The sequence below is a fragment of the Neltuma alba genome, unplaced genomic scaffold (genome assembly GCF_004799145.2).
Source record: "Neltuma alba isolate B1F8T4 unplaced genomic scaffold, ASM479914v2 tig00003852_pilon, whole genome shotgun sequence".
In the NCBI taxonomy this organism is placed as follows: Eukaryota; Viridiplantae; Streptophyta; class Magnoliopsida; order Fabales; family Fabaceae; genus Neltuma; species Neltuma alba.
In genome coordinates, this window is record NW_021633447.1 from 6,376 (window position 1) to 25,121 (window position 18,746).

Sequence of the window (18,746 nt, forward strand, 5' to 3'; positions counted from 1 at the left end):
ATGGATTTGCAAAATGGATCTGGGGTAAACGAGTTGTTCCAAGCCCATGCCCACGTATGGAACCAAACCTACAACTTCATCAATTCCATGTGCCTTAAGTGTGCAGTTCAACTGGGCATACCAGATCTCATCCACAATCATCCCCAACCCTTCATGGCTCTCTCTCAACTCACAGCTTCCCTACCAATCAATCCTGCAAAAGCAAACAGTATCAGACAGCTCATGTCCATTCTCACACATTCAGGTTTCTTCCACAAAAAGAAACCTAATGAAGATGGAGAAGAAGAAGAAGAAGAATCCTACGCCATGACTTACGCCGGTAGGCTTCTTGTAAAGGACAACCCCTTGAGTATGACCTCTTCTTTGCTTCTTTCACTTGATCCTATTCAGATGGAGCCTTGGCATCATTTGAGTACTTGGTTCCAGAATGATCACCCTACCGCATATCACACAGCACATGGAATGGCTATTTGGGAGTATGCAAGCCATAATTCAAAGCTCAATAATTTATTTAACAACGCAATGCTGTGTGATTCTCGCCTGGTGTCAAGTGCCATGCTTCACAAGCTGAAGTGGGTGTTCGAGGGGTTAGAGTCGCTGGTTGATGTTGGAGGAGGCACAGGAACTATAGCGAAGGCCATAGCTCAATCCTTCCCAACCATGAAATGCACTGTGCTCGATCTTCCACACGTTGTCGCTGGCTTGAAAGGCACCAACAAGTTGAACTACGTTGGAGGTGACATGTTTGAGGCAATTCCTCAAGCAGATGCAGTTCTACTGAAGGTAAGCAAACATAAAACCATTTTTATATATATATATATATATATTCCTTCACTGGTGACTTGTGAACATTTTGATTTTGTTTTACGCTTTGACTTATTACAAGATGGTTTTGTGTGGTAAATATGTGAAACAGTGGGTCCTGCATGATTGGGGTGATGAAGAATGTGTGAGGATACTTAAGAAGTGCAAGGAGGCGATTTCAGGCGATGGGAAGAAGGGTAACAAAGTGATCATCATAGACATGGTGGTGGATCAGGAGAATAAAGATCATGAATCGGTGGAGACACAACTTTTCTTGGATATGCTGATGATGGTGCTTTTTACTGGAAGAGAAAGAAGTGAGAAGGAATGGATCAAGTTAATTTGCTCCGCTGGTTTCACTGATTTCAAGATAAGTCGTGTTCTGGGTTTAAGGTCTATCATTGAAATTTATCCTTAGAAGTAATCATTCCTAAAGGATATGAGTATCGTACTTAAGTAATGTAATCACTGTTATGCTATGACTAGAGGGGTGTGATAAGAGAAGGATTGTTATCTTTCGTAATAGAAGCGTTGCAGTGAATAGAAGTGGTGGAATATACATGATGGGATATAAAAAATAATTATGATTTAATTATGTTTTCGGGATTTTTAAATTATTTCGATTTGTGATGATTTTAGAATTTATTTGGAATTGGAATTGGAATTATCAGTCTTATCACTTTTCATTATTAAGATTATTCTTATTATTATTTTATTATAAGTTATAACTCTAAGATTTCTATTGGACGGAGGGCTAAATATTAAAATACGTTGAGTTATCGTTTCCTCTCCGGGCCTCTCTCCTTCTGTGCCCTTTTCTCTGCTTCCTTTTTCTCCTGATTCTTCCTTCTCACGTCAAGTAGTTAGTTACGGCTTGTTTGGAAGCCATGACAAAATACTCCCCCGATTTTTAATATAGGACCCAATTATTGAGTTGGTTTTGGTCATAAATATAAGACTCATTTTCTCATATTTATCAATTTTCTCTAAATTACCCTTATGGATACTCACTCAATTATAATTAAGTAGAAGAGGAAGAGGGGTATTAAGAAAGATAATTGTGGTATTTTAGGAAAAACGTGTCATATTTCTTATAATTAACTAACTTACCTAAATTTCTTAATCTAATCAAATTAGTTAAATAAGTCTTATATTAAGAATCGGAGGAGTATATTTTATTCACACAGTCGCCTCCCGCTCGCACCTTAATGGCAAATATATATACTCCTCCGGTCCTTATTATAAGACCCAATTTGACTTTTTATTTGGTCCTAATTATAAGACCCAATCCATTTTCTCTCTTATATTTATGCATTTTTTCCAAGATAATCCTTCTAATAATGATAGTTTTAGCCAATATACTTAATTAGCAAGGATATTTTAGGAATAACAACACTTATTTATTATAAATAACCAACTTAACTTACTCCTTAATCTCCTCAAATAAGTCAATTGGGTCTTATAATTAGGACCGGAGGAGTATATATATATATATAAATTAACCATTCTATAGAAAGCTCCTCGCTACATAACCAGACCATGGTGTTATTAGCACTCTACATATTGTCCTGTTTATAATATATTTTTAATATGTTTCATACAAATTAAGAAAATCTTAAACTGTATTAACTTTTCATTAAAATATAATAACTTTCTAATTTTATTTTTATTTAATATATACACCTTTTAAAAAAAATAACTATTTATACTATAATAAATAAAGGACAATATAGTATATTCATGATAAAAATTTAATGAAGTGACTTATAAATAGGACCAAAAGAAACCTTCTCTCTCTGTCTTATAGATAGGACCAGAAAGCACATACATACATATATGTGTGCGCGCTGTGGAAAGAAAGCACTCTAAATTATTAGCCCTTCTTTAAGACGATAACAGATTTGCAAAATCCACGTGTTGAAATAAATTAATCAAATAAATTCATATCCTAATACAAAATATATTCCAAAATACTACCTCCCTCCTTAATTATAAGACCTCATTTATAAACTATAAATAAGGTTTTATAATTAGGACATGAGGTAGTATGTTGATAAGGAATCTGTTCTAAATACTGATAAAATAATTTATAGCGTGGAACAGTTTAGAAAACGTTTCAAACATAAATGGTACTCCTTCAGTTTTTAATATAAGAGCTAATTAGGAAGTTAATATTGGTTCTATATATAAGACATATTTCAGACATATTTCACATGTTTATCAATTTTTTTCCAAATTAATCCTATTGGTATTCCATTAATAATAATTAAGTAGGAGAGGAAGAGAGGGAGTTAAGAAATACGTTTAGGGTATTTTAGAAAAAAAGATATCATATTAACTAATTTAACTAATATTCTTAATCTACTCAAATCAATTAATTAGATCTTAGATTAAAAATAGAAGAAGTACTAGTTAATAACTAAATATCCATGATATGAATCAGTATTTTTTTTGTTTGTTCGAAGATATGAATAAGTGTTCAACAGTTTCAAAGAAAAATATACTACCTCCAATCTTAAATATAAGAGCTAATTAACTAATTTGAGTAAATTAAGAAAATAAGTAAGTTAGTTATTTGTAATCAATAAATGTTATCTTTTCTAAAATATATTTATTAATCAAGTTTATTAGTTAGAACTACTATTATTAGAAGAAATATCTTAGTTTTAGAAAAAAAAAATGGATAAATATAAGAGGCGAAATGAATTTGAGTTTTATATTTAGTATTAAAATAAAAATCAAACAAGATCTTATATTAAACACTAGAGGTAGTACTACTATAAAGCAATAATATAATATACAACTCGCCAATAATTGGATTCATTAATTTTCGAGCTAGATATATACATGTTTAACCACTAATACCCTATTACCTCTTATAATTCCAGGCTATTTCTACAGTATTGGCTAAGAAGATGAAATCGCTTGGAACCTGGCCCTGCTTCAATATGTTGATGATGCTGACCGCTGAGTAGCGCAAGAGATCGAACTGAGGGGGCCGAGTTATTCTTTGGTTCTGGCTTTAAAGACTAAAAAGATAAACCCTACTCCCGTAATTAAGCTCTCCCACTAAACCACACCCGTAATTAAGCCTTCCTCTTAAAATTTATCAAATAAGGAATTGATAGAAGAGAGCAATCCTCAGTTGTTGAAAATATCCTCAAGAGAGCAGTCATGCTTACACCGTCATCATAGTTGCGGATGGAAGGTCAAACATTCTCAAGACATAGGAATGATTAACTCAAGGGGTAAAAGCTTAAATAAAATAGCGAACTTTATCCTACTCAGTAACTCCACATCGTTTCTTTGGGTAATTTAGTAACCCACTTTTCAGTAAAAATATAATCAATATCTGAGCAGTCATTAAAACAAAAGAAGGTTAATACATCTAATATTGTCATACTACGTGTCAGAGTGCTACATATAAAATGCATAACTGCCTCTCAAACAAGTCAAAACCAGTTTAGCTACGAATGTATGTATATTATTTTGATTCAACACTCGATTATTGGCACATGATGAGAGAGGGCCACACACCGACTAACAAAAGAACTTCTTGAACCCTCCAACAACAGGGGTTGAACGGTTGCCACTTGATCAGGTTCCACGATCCATCTTCAATGAATCGAAATGTCATCTCTGTGAAAATTGGTATCAATTCCAGAGGGACAAAGGATGCGTGCGTTGAATTGCCAAAGAGAACTCATCTGTGCTGCTAAATGAGTTCAGCTTGCCCTCGGGAAAGAATTCAATCTCTTGTGCATTCTGTGCAAACACATCATATCAAAGTCAAGCAAACCCCATTCAATCTCTAGTACACATTAAAGTGATGCATATTAAGCAGCATGTTGAATTGACACAAGCACAAGATTACCCCATCGTTGCTTCTATAGATTATAGGACTCCAAATATCGCAGAATGAACAAGTAAAATGAATTATGTCAAAACTTCAATCCATTAACATTTCAATATCACTAAAGAATACAAATCAATAAATGAACTTAAACACCAAGGATAGAGCCAGTAGATTGAAGAGAATGTAAACAAAGAATCAAGAATAACAATCATCGCACCAGGAATGCTGAACAGGCCAACCATTTGCCTGACCTTTTGTACTTAAGTCAGATAATAGTTTAAGACAATTTCCCATCTAGTCAGATTGGTATGTTTTACGAAGAATAATCTACAAATAAAAAGCTAAATTATAGGTTATTTCCAAACCTAGTTCCCTAACATTCGCCTTGATTTCGGGCAGAAAGTACACATCCTATTTATTGACCAATAAATAATCAGGGTTAATTTCAACTACATACCTTTTCTCTTTTGAATAATCTACAGTTAATGCAGTGACGGAACAACCTCAATCCACAATCGAAGGATAAAGGTTACCTAGTCTATTCTAAAAACCAGCAAATTAAAGAAACATGAACAAGAAAGAATTGAACTTGTCTAGTACAAACATCTCTATGCACGTATAACCAATCCAGATCATTTAGTGTAGACCTCTGAAGCATATAAATTTTAAAGAAGACCAAATCCATGTTTGAAAAATATTAGATACTTGCATGGGACACAACACAACGTTATGCAACACCGTAAATGGCGTGTAAATGCTTCAGATTTTGTCAATCACCATGTCAAGGCATCAATGTCATGTGCTGTCTCTGTAGTAGTAGGAGTTTAACCCTATGTACAAGTTCATTGCTCTCCTTCCAATACAGCATTGATTCATTTTATCATCTTTCTGCATGGAACTAGATTAAGAGACTCCCTAAGTTCATTGTCAAATAGTCCTCTGTTTAAGGTCATGTAATGGTTTGAACCTTATACGTGCATACAAAGTAGATGTAGATTTGAAGCTATTCATAATATAGCCATCAAGGACCAAGATTTACAGTTAAATTTAGCATGATTCTTATAAAACGTAATGTTGCAGACTTGCAGATCAAACCTAGTAAAAAGGTTCGGCATTTATGAGCAAGCAATACAATGAAAGGATTCTGCGTCTTCGCCCAATACAATTGTTCAATGATGATTAAATTGATTGCTAATGAAATTTCGATCTCCAACAATCCCTATTCCCTACCACTAGTCTAAACAAGTTAGTTCAAACTTAGACTTTTTGCCAATTATAAGTCAATGGATGAGAAAAAAAAATTATCTATTTTCCTGAAAATATTTTCGGTTCGCATGCTGCCACTGATGCGGCTGCCTACCTCCAGCGTGTTGTACCCAAATTCAATAAATGACAAAACACGTAAAGCCCAATTGTATTACACCCGACAACACAACTGAATTAAAAAGACGAACGTACCATCCACTGGAACTCGGTCGACTTCCACTGGATCTCGGACGATTCATCATCCCCGAGTCCGACAAGCCGCCTCTCCTCATTCTCTCATACCCACCCGACTTGGGTCGACCGTTTTCAGCATATCGACCCGGATATCCGGCATGACCCTGCTGCCTTTGTGGCCGACTCAATTCCGGTCCAGGATTATTCTCCCTGGGAATAAATCCGGGACGAAGGTGCGGTGGCACAAACTTGTCGGATTTTGGAGATATCATCGGCATAGCAGGGGGCAACTCCTTATCTTTGTCGTGATTCGAAACAGGGGGCGAGAGGGACGAACCGGTTCCCGTACGGCCCAATGGACGAAGCGAGATGGCGTCTGAACCGGGATTAGAGGGAGGTTGATCCGGGACTTGTTGAGTCCGCTCGGATTGTTGCTGGGGTGGATGTTGGAGCTGGGATGGAAGGGGTTTGGGCGGGGGTCGGGTCAGAACCAACATACGGCCATGAGTTTTGTTGGGGGCTGAAATTGCAGAATAAGAAGCAGCAGAATATGAAGGGGAAAGCGACGGAGCTGGGTTCTTGGCGAGGTTGGTGTTAGAAATGGAGCTGCTGTTTTTCTCGTAGATGTGGTTGAAGTTAATGGAGGTGTACTTGTTGTTTTTTGCCATCCACCACCCCAATCGCGCTGAAGAAGAGAAATATAGGGACTAAATTTGGATATTGAACTCAAATCCAAAGGATCTAAAATGACGTGAAGATGAGAAGCAAGGAAAGAGGAGTTGAGTTTGAGTTAGAACTCTGCTTGATGTTGCTTGTTGAGAAGGGAGGAAGGAAGGAGGAGAGAGCGACGGCAAGACGGAACCGGAAGCAGGCCGTCGTTGTTGTGGTGGGTCAGGTTGGGCATGAACGAAGTCCATTGCCGAAGCCCGATCCAATGGTTAATTGCGTTAAACATTGGAGCAGCCCATAGCCCATTTCATGAATTCAACACTAGTATTATTTGGATGAGTATAAAAGTACTTTTTCGCAAATCGAAACAAACTCTTCCACATATTTCTTTTGTACTTCTCCGGTCTTTAAAACCCAATTGTTAAGTTAGTTTTTGTCCTAAATATAAGACCCATTTATTATATTTATCAAGTTTTTCTAAATTACCCCTATGGATACTCTCTCAACCATAATCAAGTAGAAGAGGGAGAGGGGGTATTAAGAAAGATGATTATGGTGTTTTAGGAAAAACATGTCATATTTCTTATAATTAACTAACTTACCTAATTTCCTTAATCTAATCAAATTAGTTAAATGGGTTTTATATTAAGGACCGGAAGAGTATATTATAAAAACACTTTTAAAACTATAGTTTTGTTTCCACCCAAACATCCTTTTAATTTATTGGACAATACCCCATTTCTTAATTTACTGGACAACCAAGTTATATACACCTGGGTTTTGCTTCAGGAAAATTGAGAAAAAGTTATTCTTAAGAATCTTATTAGCAAACAAAACTTATTTATACGCATACATAATACTCTATAAATTTTGTACACACAAAATACTGATATTCTTATTTAAATCATGGTCACTGGCAAAATGTTGAATTGAAGACCTTTTTTCCCTTTAATTTTCCCTTTTCTTTCCCTCATCCCTCCCTGTGGCTGGCACACTTACATTGCCACAAGAGTCGCTTACTTCACATGCACGTTTGTGTATAGGAAAACACACACATCAACAAATTAAGGACATATATAAGGATTATTAAGGGGGAGGGAGAGATAATAAATGAAATGAGGGGTATTTTATATATATATATATATGTATGTATAAATATGTTGACAGAGAAGGAATACATTGTTTTTGAGTTTGATGTGCAAACAAAGATGGTGCAATGTAGAGGATGAGGCATTAAATGTTAAAGATATATAAGGGAGCATAAGACGAGGATATATCAGAGAAGCTTGTGGCTGCCGTCCCGACAACGATGGATATGACTACAGCCTCTGGTGTATGGATTAACAGGCTTCCTTAGTAGGTGTCGTCTATGTAAAGCTTGGATTTGGAAACCAGCTGCATCATTGATGGCCGCTTCTTCATAATAATGCAAGCCTTTTTCTTCTTCTTCTTCACCAGCAACCACCTTACTGTTCATCACTGATATTGACAGTACCACCGCCACACATAGCACCAATCCCTTTATTGTTTTTGACATTGCCATGTTATATCTATATCTATATATATATATCCCTCTCTCTCTCTAGAGCCAATCCGGCTTTCTTATGTTCCTTCAATATGCCTGTGATCTCACTCCACGGCCGTCTATACCTATATATATCCACACGTTTTGTCTATTTCAGGACATCTAGTCTGTTATTGCCTTGTAATTAACTCCCTTCCCAGCTTAGAGTGACTATTTTATGACTTGGTCACCCGTAAACTCCTTTTTTTTTTTTTGGTTCACTTCCAAACAAATCAGACAGATACATTAATTATACATACAGAGGGGGCAAAAAAACAGACTAACAAACAAATCTCTATAAATAACCACAACAAATTAACAACAGTCGGGTTAAGAAATATGCAGAAAAGAAGGTAAAAAGAATAGATTTTCCCATGCGTTTATTCTAATCCCATATTTTAAGCTTAAACTTTTTTAGGATGACAACAAACTCAAGAGATGGATGTAATTCCTTAATTAAGTGGAATATATATATAAATATTCTCTTCTCCATCAAAGTACGGCGTCTGTAAACTGGCCCACTCTTTATATCCAGACAGTTCTCTATTTTGTTAATCATGAGCACCAAAAATATATAACAAGTTTCCAATTTTTTTTAAAAAAATTTACAATGTCATCTAATTTGCAACGAAAAATCAATAAGGATTTCAATTTCATTTGCCAAACGAGATATTATAATCTTCACTCTTCAACAGGGAAATCAGAGATTTCATTGAATAACTAGAATCAAGGGCAAATTGGCGAAAATGAACAGGGGAGTGTGACCAAAGTTTTGACGAAAAATTAGCATGACTTAAGGGGTCTCTGGTTTCCTCAAAACAAAAAAAAAGTTTCATGCACTTTGAAATAAAACTTCTCTCACATGTTTACTTCGTATACTGTAAAATTATTTTTAAAATCTTAATTTGATTATTGGAGCTGATGTGGACTAACCTCCAAGAGGCATAATGGGCTACGAACAGCTGGGGGCCATGCATTCACATAAAAGCCCATTTCCTAACCCCCGCCCTCCTTGACCAAAAAAATGACATTCGGCGCTCCGGTCTTTTTGTCCGTAAAGATATTTTCCTTTTCCCTTTTTTTTCCCCGTCTTATTTCTTGTCCGGAAAGTTAAACTGTTAAACCCTACAAAAAGAGGGAAGCTCAAGTCCTGAACTCTTCTCCACGCATTCTCACTTGCGATTGCCCGCCAGCTATAAATGTAATCTCCTCGTCTATTGCATTATCGCCTTGTTCATTTCGTTTCTGGTATGTTATTTCTAGGTGGCATGATGCTCTTAGACTGGATTAAATTCTTATCATTCGCTTTTAATGTCTTTTGTGTGCCGAGAAAATACGGAGGAATTAAGGAATTATCTTGCCCGTGAGGCTTGTCTCTTTAGAAATTGCATTGTTAAATACTGATCGTGTGGTTTTTTTTCTTCTTTTATGAAATCTTTCATATATTGATTCTGTCTACATTTCAGTGATGCCATTCTGACTCTTCTAAATCTTAGCCCTCTTCAACTAGGAAAATGAATTTCGGGAACTTGAAGGTTCCAAACATTCCAGGTGGTGGTGCATCCTCCGCACTGCTCAAGCTGGGGATTTTTGGTGGGCTTGGCCTGTATGCAGCCGCCAACAGTCTTTACAATGTTGAAGGAGGGCATCGGGCTATTGTCTTCAACCGGGTGCTTGGTGTCAAAGAGAAGGTCATTGTTTGGTATCTAATTATTTTCTTTCGTAGAAATATGATTATTTTTGCAGATTACACCGTGTGTTAATCTGGAAAATGCATTGTGTGATTGCATTTGCATTAGGTAAAATTGTCAGTACGCTGAAAAGGATATGACTAGTGTCCGTCCGGCCATTCAAGATGCTAAATCCACTACTCAAGGTGGTTCAGTAAAGGATAGTCTGCATTATATTAGCCCTACAATGCTGCTAAATTCTGTCACCTGGATGAGAATGTCTATACTTGTTACTAACTTACTATCACTGTTGTTTGGCATCCTTCAAAAGAGAATTATATCTTCTCCTTTGATTTCGATTAATTCTGGTCCTGAATAAATTTATTTTTGTCCTTTAACTTCTGGCTGTTGTCCCTAAGGAAGTTCAAATCCCTGTCGTCATGTAGGTCTATCCTGAAGGGACTCATTTTATGATTCCGTGGTTTGAAAGGCCAGTCATCTATGATGTCCGTGCTCGGCCTCATCTCATTGAGAGTACATCTGGGAGTCGTGATCTCCAGATGGTAATTGCTCCTAACTAAAGCTTGTCATGAAATTTAAATTTGAAAAATGAAATGTTCACAACTCTTACTTCTGAACCCTTTCGCTAGAAAGAATTCCAATCTTCATTATCAAACCATGAACAAAATTGAGTTTTTTTAGCCTTTTTATTGTCTTGTTTTAATATCTAATGTAACTTGCTTTTCTCTTGGTTTAGCCCGTTTGCACCTGCTTGATGTCCTTAAACTTACTTTAATTAGGCGTCCTGTACTTCTGTTTCCATTCAACGTGATCCTATGAATGATAGAAAAATAGAACTTTTATTACTTAGTATTTGCTAGCTAATCTGTTTGGTTTCTGGAAAATTGATTTTGATATTTCATATTTCGAGAAATTTGTATTCTTGTTTACCATGTTAGTGTGATTGTCATTTTGTCGCACAGGTGAGAATTGGGCTTCGAGTCCTTACCCGTCCTACACCAAATGAATTACCTTCAATTTACCGGACGCTTGGTGAAAATTATAATGAAAGAGTTTTACCTTCTATCATACATGAAACTTTGAAAGCCGTGGTAGCACGATACAATGCCAGCCAACTGATTACTCAGAGAGAGGTATGACTGTGCAAACTATGATTTGGCTGATAAGCATGCTAGTTATCGAGATTTTTCAACTTTGTTGCAGTCTCAGAATACCATTAGTTATTCGCTTTGTCATTCGCTGTAATTAGCATTTTAACTACATACTGCGTAGTGATTAGTCAATGACAGTATTCTGCTTAAATTTTACTGGTCTAACATGTTTTATATTTTATATGGACATTGATTATTTCTGGTTTGGCACTTTGGTAAATTGAAGAAATGTTATCTTTAGGTTTGTCTTCTTATCAATCTTTCTGTGCTGCTTGCAAAGCGAAATTAAAAAATTCTCTTCAATGAAAAGAAGGAAAATGTTATATTTAGGTTTGTCTTGTTATCAATCTTTCTGTGCTGCTTGCAAAGTGAAATTCAAAAATCCGCTTCAATGAAAACAAGGAAGTATATTGAGTGAGTTTGTTCTTTGAAGGCTGTTAGTAGGGAAATCAGGAATGTTCTGAAAGGGAGGGCAGCCAACTTCAATATTGAGCTTGATGATGTGTCAATTACCTCTTTGACCTTTGGCAAGGAGTTCACAGCTGCAATTGAAGCCAAGCAGATTGCTGCACAAGAAGCTGAGAGGGCAAAATTTATTGTGGAAAAAGCTGAACAGGACAAGAAAGGCGCTGTAATCAGAGCACAGGTGAGACTAGGAATTTTGAGTACTCTGAATCATATGCACCCACCCCTTTGAATTAAGTTGCTGCCATCTGCCTTCCACAATGGCACAATTTTGCTTACTTTTTATATTCTTTTTATATTAGTTCAGCCTACTCATCTTAGATGCCTTTAATAACCAGGGTGAGGCAAAAAGTGCCCAGTTGATCGGTCAAGCTATCGCCAACAATCCGGCTTTTGTCACGCTGAGGAAGATAGAAGCTGCAAGAGAGATCGCACATACTATTTCAAATGCAGCAAACAAGGTGTACTTGAATTCCGATGATCTGCTGCTGAATCTTCAAGAGTTGAATTTGGAACCAAAGAAAAACTGAGCACCTCCGTAGCAAATTGGAATGTAGTCGATCTAATGGACGGTTCAATAGTTCAATAAGGAGGCTCTGGGAATCAGTTTAGCCAGAGATTATTTTTTTCCAAAAAATGCATAAAAGATGGAAACTTCTGCATTGTTGGACATGCTAAAGTAAATTGGCGGGCATGCTGCATTAATCATGCCGCCGTTGGTAAGAAAAATTTTGAATTTTTCCAACTCTTTTTGGCAAGTACTTCTTTCTTCTTGTCCGCTTTTGATCAGATGGAAATACCAACGAAGCTACTTGGGAAAATTATTCTGAAAGTGTTCCCGCCCCGCAAAATGTCAGTGAATGAACCCCCGTGTTCCAAATCGACTGCCTGATTCCATATATATACACTATGCATATACACACACCACTAGTAACAAATTTTCACATGTTAAGAAATATATAAAATTTATAAAAAATTTTAATTTTATCCTTATTGAAGTTTTTTTCATTTCTATGTTCATAAATCATTTTTACATCTCTATTCTTTCTTTCTTTTTTTTTTAAATGAGAATTAAATAAAAGTAAAATTTTAAAACCAGCATTAAATATATTATAAATAATTTACAATTAAAATCAAAATTTTGCTTTACAAGTGAGTTGCGTTTAAAACCAGAGTGATGTGTGTGTATGCACATTCTTGGTCGTTACAAATTGTCGTTTATTTATAAATATATGGAGGAGCGCGTGACTGTGGGCGACCCCAGGCTTCGGCCGCATTCTTTTGAATAAAGAAAATGGCGTCCATCCTATTTCTATGTGCTGTTGCTTGAACAGTTGGATACAAGATGAGTTTTTATCTGGTCAAAAGTTTCGGGTTCTGGCGGGGCAACGACACAAAATTCCTAACTTCGCATGATTGTGGCGGTGGGTCATATATATAATTCCGATATTCTTAGATTCATTTGCTGAATGTGATTCCCATCTAAAAAGCCAAAAAGGCCGCATTAGAGTTGTCTTTCAATGCATAATTTACTAGATTGTGATTCACACCCCCACGCAAGTACGTCACCCATGATCGTGGAATTTAAACAAGTCGCATGAACATTGGCTCATTGCCAATTTCCTTTGAAGTTTGGTTCTTGGAGCACGTCACGTGTTAACGTACGAATCAGTAAGATTAGGTACCATGAACGAAGACTGACGCATTTTAATATACTCTTCCGATTCCTAATATTGGATTTAATTTACTGAGTTGATTTTGGTTCTAAATATAAGATTTATTTTTCATATTTATCAATTTTTTTAAATTATCTCTGTGGATATTCCCTCAACCACAATCAAGTAAAAAAGAGAAGGAGGATGTTAAGGAGGATGATCATAATGTTTTAAGAAAAACATGTTATATTTCTTATAATTAACTAACTTATCTAACTTCCTTAATCTAGTTAAATAAGTCTTAACACTGGAGGAGTACTAAATATTTGTAGGCGAGCCGAAAATAAAACGATGGAATTCCGTGAGCGATGGGATAAAGCCATGACCTATCCTTGATCGGGTGCTAAAGGATAAAATGGAATTTATGGGGAGATGGTGTGCTTGGACAATGAACATGCATAAACATGGCTTTTGTCGGCTACTATTAGCATTATTATGACTTTTAACGAGGCGTTATTGTCTTCTTCGATCCAAACGATGGAGCCTCTTAAGGCTTAGCTTCATTGAACTCGGCAAGTTTTAGCTTTGAAATCGAATCAGCAGTTCATAAAAAATAAAAACATTCTTAAGAAAAAGAATTGAGCAGGAAGCATTTACTACTCACGAAGGGCGGCAGGGCACACATCAGACTCTATGCAATGCAACCAACACAACGGGGGGCCGTAGCTGTGAAGTAGTGAGGCTTTGATTTTGAAGAGGGGGAATGGATGAATGAATGATGAATGAGACGTGGCGGCGATGATTGGATGGGCGCAACAGGCGGGGAGAGGAGCGCGAAACAGGGGATGATAGGGACTGATAAGAGAAACACGTAGGCAGGCGGGAGATGACGTCATGGATGCGGTTGGAGAGGGGATTACGTGGAGGAAGACGACAGGGGAGGGGTTGGTTGGCGGCATCGGAGGGGTGACGTTATAAGGAGTTAATACAGCATTATCCGTCACACGTGGCGGGCCCTCTCTTCTGACGTTACACCACACGCCTTCTGATGTCGGACTATGAGTGAGTTCAACGTTGCTCACATGCTCCCCCTCTCCTTCCCCTTACGCTCCCTTCCCCCCCTCCTCGTTTTCCTCATATAGTAACTCCTTTTCCTCTCAATTCTTTTCTGATCGACACTGTAAATTCCGTTCTATTGTAAAATTCAATTTTCTTTTTGCCAGAATAAAATTTATTTTTTTTTATCTCATGCATTGCTAATTTCTTTCCCATTATATTCATTAGGGCATTTCTATTTGTGATCATTAATTTGGCCCCTTCTCTCCCCCCAGCCCATTCGTCCATCACCGTCACGTTTACTTAGCGCTCGGGAACGTGATATAATTATTTATATATTACTAATATTAATATTAATATTGGGAAACACGAGACGAGCCAGGGAAATGGAAAGCGGTCAAGTGGGGCGCCGTCCAAACAAAAACGTTCACAATAAAAGCAGATCAGAGGGGAAGTGACCCAACCACAAACGTCAGCCACACCCCCTTGTTAAGACCAAATCCCACACCGCGTCTTCTCTTCTTCTCTCACATCTCCCCAATTTGCCCTTTTCTCCACGGTCCACACACATATATAAATACACACACTGGCTTTCTCTTTCTCATCCTACCATTTCCAACTCATTGTATTGATTGATTTGATCTTTCTCATATTCTCTCACGCACACACGATGCAGGAAGCGATTCCCTACAGGACGACATTCCATCACTCTCTGATCACCCACAGTCCCTCCCCTGCTTCCCCCAGGCGCGACGGAATGGTGGCTAAGATGGTCGCGGACAACGCCGTGATTGTCGTCGGGAGGAGTGGCTGCTGCATGTGCCACGTCGTCAAGCGGCTTCTCCTGGGGCTGGGCGTGAACCCTGCGGTTTATGATGTGGAGGAGAAGGATGAGGTGGGTGTTCGTACAGAACTCGAGGCATTGATTCATGGGAGGGCTAAAGATGAGAAGGTGCTTCATTTTCCGGCGGTGTTCATAGGGGGAAAATTGTTCGGGGGGTTGGATCGTCTCATGGCCACCCATATTTCCGGTGATTTGATTCCCATTCTGAAAAAAGCTGGCGCCTTGTGGCTCTGATACCTTTATTTGTCAAGCAGGTTAACGCTCGTCTCCCCGCCCCCTCTCTGTTTCGGAAATTGTAAAGAACGGGAAGAAAAAGCAAAAAAGAAAAATGATTAATTTCCTGTATTAAAGAAATGGGCAGTAGCACCGAATATTATGATATGACAGGCAAGAGATGGAATGTTTTTACTCCGTGATTCTCTCTCTGTTTTTCCTTTGCGTTAGCAGGGTTCCATTTTTATACTCATCCATCAGATTCGGAAGTGAGGAAAATGAAACGAGCCTTCACGGAGACATGAGAGAATTGTTATACATTAAATCCGACAAGGAACTAAATAATCACTAGGTTTGATCCATTATAATCATCGGCCGATCCCATTCGGGTTTCTTATACTAAAGAAAGGTCATCAAGAAATATGACAGATCTTGGCTGGTGCTGTGGTAGCAAAACAATTTTAATACGAGTATAAAGAATTTTGTTGCTCTGTTCATCAGTGGATTTTGGTGCTAATGCTTTATCTTCTTCCAGCAACCCTTCATAGCCCTGTTCCTCATCTTTCGCTCGCTTCATTGGCGGATTTTGAGATTTTAATTTTGTTTGATTTTTCTACACCAACTTGATCCAATCAAAACTCAAATGCAAGACTTAAAACAGCAGATTCATCTCTGTACCGGAGTGATTTGCACGCAATCATTGTTCAAATCTGTTTAACCAATGCACCTTTGTAGCAAAACAACAAATAATAGGATCCAGTCACTCTTAGTAATGCCCGCAATTAACATATCATTCTTCATTACTCTCTCTCATGTTTTACCCCTTTTTAAACAGTACTCACTTGATGTTGCAAAATGTGCTAATAGCCAATGTGTTCTTTTTACACGAATCAAAAACACACCAAGCGAGATCCAAATTCGGTTTCATTCATACGCAACTGAAAAAAAGGATTAGTGGGCTACATAAAAGTTTGATTCAGGTGGTAAAATTAATTAATGTGGACTAATAGATAGATAGTACTACCTCCGGTTCTTAATATAAGATCCTGTTTAACTTTTAATTTGGTCTTAAATATAAGACCCCAATCCACTTTGTCTCTCATATTTATATATTTTATTCTAAAGTAACCCTTCTAACAATGATAATTCTAGTCAATACATTTGATTAGTAAAGATATTTTATGAAAGATAATACTCCTCCGGTCCTTATTATAAGACCCAATTTGACTTTTTATTTGGTCCTAATTATAAGACCCAATCCATTTTCTCTCTTATATTTATGCATTTTTTTCCAAGATAATCCTTCTAATAATGATAGTTTTAGCCAATATACTTAATTAGCAAGAATATTTTAGGAATAACAACACTTATTTATTATAAATAACCAGTTTAACTTACTTCCTTAATCTCCTCAAATAAGTCAATTGGGTCTTATAATTAGGACCGGAGGAGTACCTATTTAGGACAAATAACTAATTCAACTTACTTCTTTAATCTCCTCAAATTAGTCAACTGGTTCTTATAAATAGGACCGGAGGTAGTAATTAACTAGGTTCAACTTTTTCTGATGCATAAAAACACGTCAATTAGTTGCCATATGTGATGGGTATGAGCTGCCTTTCTTTTTCTTTTTTTTTTTGAGCTGAAGAGCTGCCTTTCATTTTGCCAAAATTATATATCACCTACTCCGTAACCTTTTTTTTTAATTATTATTTAAAAAAAGGATATTTACTTATCATATTCACCTCTTTACTCAAAAATTCCTTTTACGGTTCTTTTCTAAGACTTTGCTTAAAATCCGGGCTTCAATAACTTTACTTGATAGTGTGTGTGTGTTAAAAAAAATACTCCTAGGACGTAATTGAAAAACTGACCATAGTCCTATGTGTACAACCGACATATGTTTATTGTATAAGGGTCTTATATTTAGAGTCAGAGGAGTATTATTTTTTTTAAATTAACTTTATTGGTATTCGCTCAATAATAATCAAAGAAATTTAGGACGGTCATGTTAAATAATTTAACTAATATTCTTAATCTACTCAAATTAATTAATTAGGTTTTATATTAATGAGCAAAAAACTAATAATTTCAAAATGACCCATGTGATCTCTTGGTTTATTCCAAAATCCAGATGATTAAATCAAACTCACGTGCTTTGTTTGTTTTTTCATTTATATATTTATTTCTATTTTTTCGTACCAACCAAAATAAGTGGGCATTGTTACGGAAAAATGACTGTCTATAACTTTTTGATTACGAAAACGGAAGAAAAACGTGAAAGAAAAACATTATCAAAATATAACTCCTTCACAACTTCTTCTCTACTTTTCAGTTTTCTGCGCCTTATTTATTGCTTTATTCCATAAGATGACTCCCAGAATTCTCGCCTCCTTTCAATTTCCTTCCCGTTAGTCTATTCACAGCATTTAATTAAAACATACTCAAATTTATTGCTAATTTTTTTTAACCGGCGTTTTATAGGCCAGATTTTATCGGTTTAAACATGCTATTAAAAAATTTTAAAAATATTTAATTCAAGTTTTAAAATTGAACTAAAAAGACTTCTTCCCCCCCCCCGGGGCGGCTTACTCGCAAGGAAGTCTGTATGATAGTATTTCATGAGAAATGTTCGCATGGCGTTGGAAAACTGCAAAACCGATGGGCCTGAAATTTTGGGCTGAATATTGAACTGGCCCAAGAGTAAACGGCCCATACTTTTATCCTCCTTCATTCATTTATGGGTCCCATCACACTCGGTGTCAATCGCTTGAATTATTCACGGCCTTCGTCGGTCCAATTCCGAAATGTTGACTCTAAAATAAAAATAAATTTGATCTCTTGCAACCAATCAACAGGAGTTAGGTCTAACGAAAAAAGCTAGTCCTTCACAAGATAGCAAATTAAGGTTCGAATTTCTGTTGGGATAAGTACTCACATTTAGTGCCTGACAGTAAGGATACCTATGTTTTAGGGGGAAAAAAAATTGATCTCCTGCAATCATATACAAATGTCAGCTAAATATTGCTGAGTAACCCGTGATGGGTAGTAATAATAAAATGTGATTTATTTATATTTTAGATGTCCCTCAGTGACAACATATGGGGCGTCTGGGTTAGCTAAACGAACTTTTACGCAGTACAAATGACTGTTTTTGGGATCTCTTCATGAGAAATACTAATTGAGAGATTTTTTTTTCAAAGGAAAATTCACATTATTTATTTTCTTGTGTGTATTTATTAGAATGTTCTAACAACAAAATGATTAGATTTGTTTATGAGGCCTCTGGTTATTTTCCCCTTTAATTAGAGTTGCATGTATATATAATTCTTCGTCCA

The 18,746-nt window shown here is 36.6% G+C and overlaps 4 protein-coding genes across 6 annotated transcripts; 3 read left to right on the forward strand and 1 right to left on the reverse strand.

The window, feature by feature from the left end:
* On the forward strand, window positions 1–1,222 carry LOC114742664 (probable O-methyltransferase 3). Its single transcript, XM_028930883.1, has 2 exons — window positions 1–783; window positions 917–1,222. The coding sequence occupies exons 1-2, from the start codon at window positions 1–3 to the stop codon at window positions 1,220–1,222; spliced, it is 1,089 nt and encodes a 362-aa protein (XP_028786716.1).
* Window positions 1,223–4,105: 2,883 nt separating this feature from the next.
* On the reverse strand, window positions 4,106–6,965 carry LOC114742663 (proline-rich receptor-like protein kinase PERK9). Its single transcript, XM_028930882.1, has 2 exons — window positions 6,119–6,965; window positions 4,106–4,569 (listed from the first exon to the last, which is right to left on the reverse strand). Coding segments are annotated over exons 1-2 (651 nt in total). The 5' UTR covers window positions 6,769–6,965; the 3' UTR covers window positions 4,106–4,568.
* A 2,533-nt stretch (window positions 6,966–9,498) lies between these two features.
* LOC114742660 (prohibitin-1, mitochondrial) lies at window positions 9,499–12,398 on the forward strand. 3 transcript variants are annotated; one of them, XM_028930876.1, is made up of 6 exons: window positions 9,499–9,534; window positions 9,830–10,024; window positions 10,450–10,566; window positions 10,987–11,157; window positions 11,609–11,821; window positions 11,979–12,398. In XM_028930876.1, exons 2-6 carry the CDS (start codon window positions 9,848–9,850, stop codon window positions 12,168–12,170), a joined length of 870 nt encoding a protein of 289 aa, XP_028786709.1. In that variant the 5' UTR covers window positions 9,499–9,534; window positions 9,830–9,847; the 3' UTR covers window positions 12,171–12,398. The 3 variants fall into 3 exon arrangements, with proteins under 3 accessions (XP_028786709.1, XP_028786710.1, XP_028786711.1); XM_028930877.1 differs by lacking the exon at window positions 9,499–9,534 and adding an exon at window positions 10,133–10,209 and having other exon boundaries at window positions 9,943–10,024; XM_028930878.1 differs by lacking the exon at window positions 9,499–9,534 and adding an exon at window positions 10,133–10,209 and having other exon boundaries at window positions 10,017–10,035.
* Window positions 12,399–14,904: 2,506 nt separating this feature from the next.
* LOC114742668 (glutaredoxin-C9-like) lies at window positions 14,905–15,611 on the forward strand. Its single transcript, XM_028930885.1, has one exon. It carries the CDS (start codon window positions 15,022–15,024, stop codon window positions 15,427–15,429), a length of 408 nt encoding a protein of 135 aa, XP_028786718.1. The 5' UTR covers window positions 14,905–15,021; the 3' UTR covers window positions 15,430–15,611.
* Window positions 15,612–18,746: the final 3,135 nt, after the last annotated feature.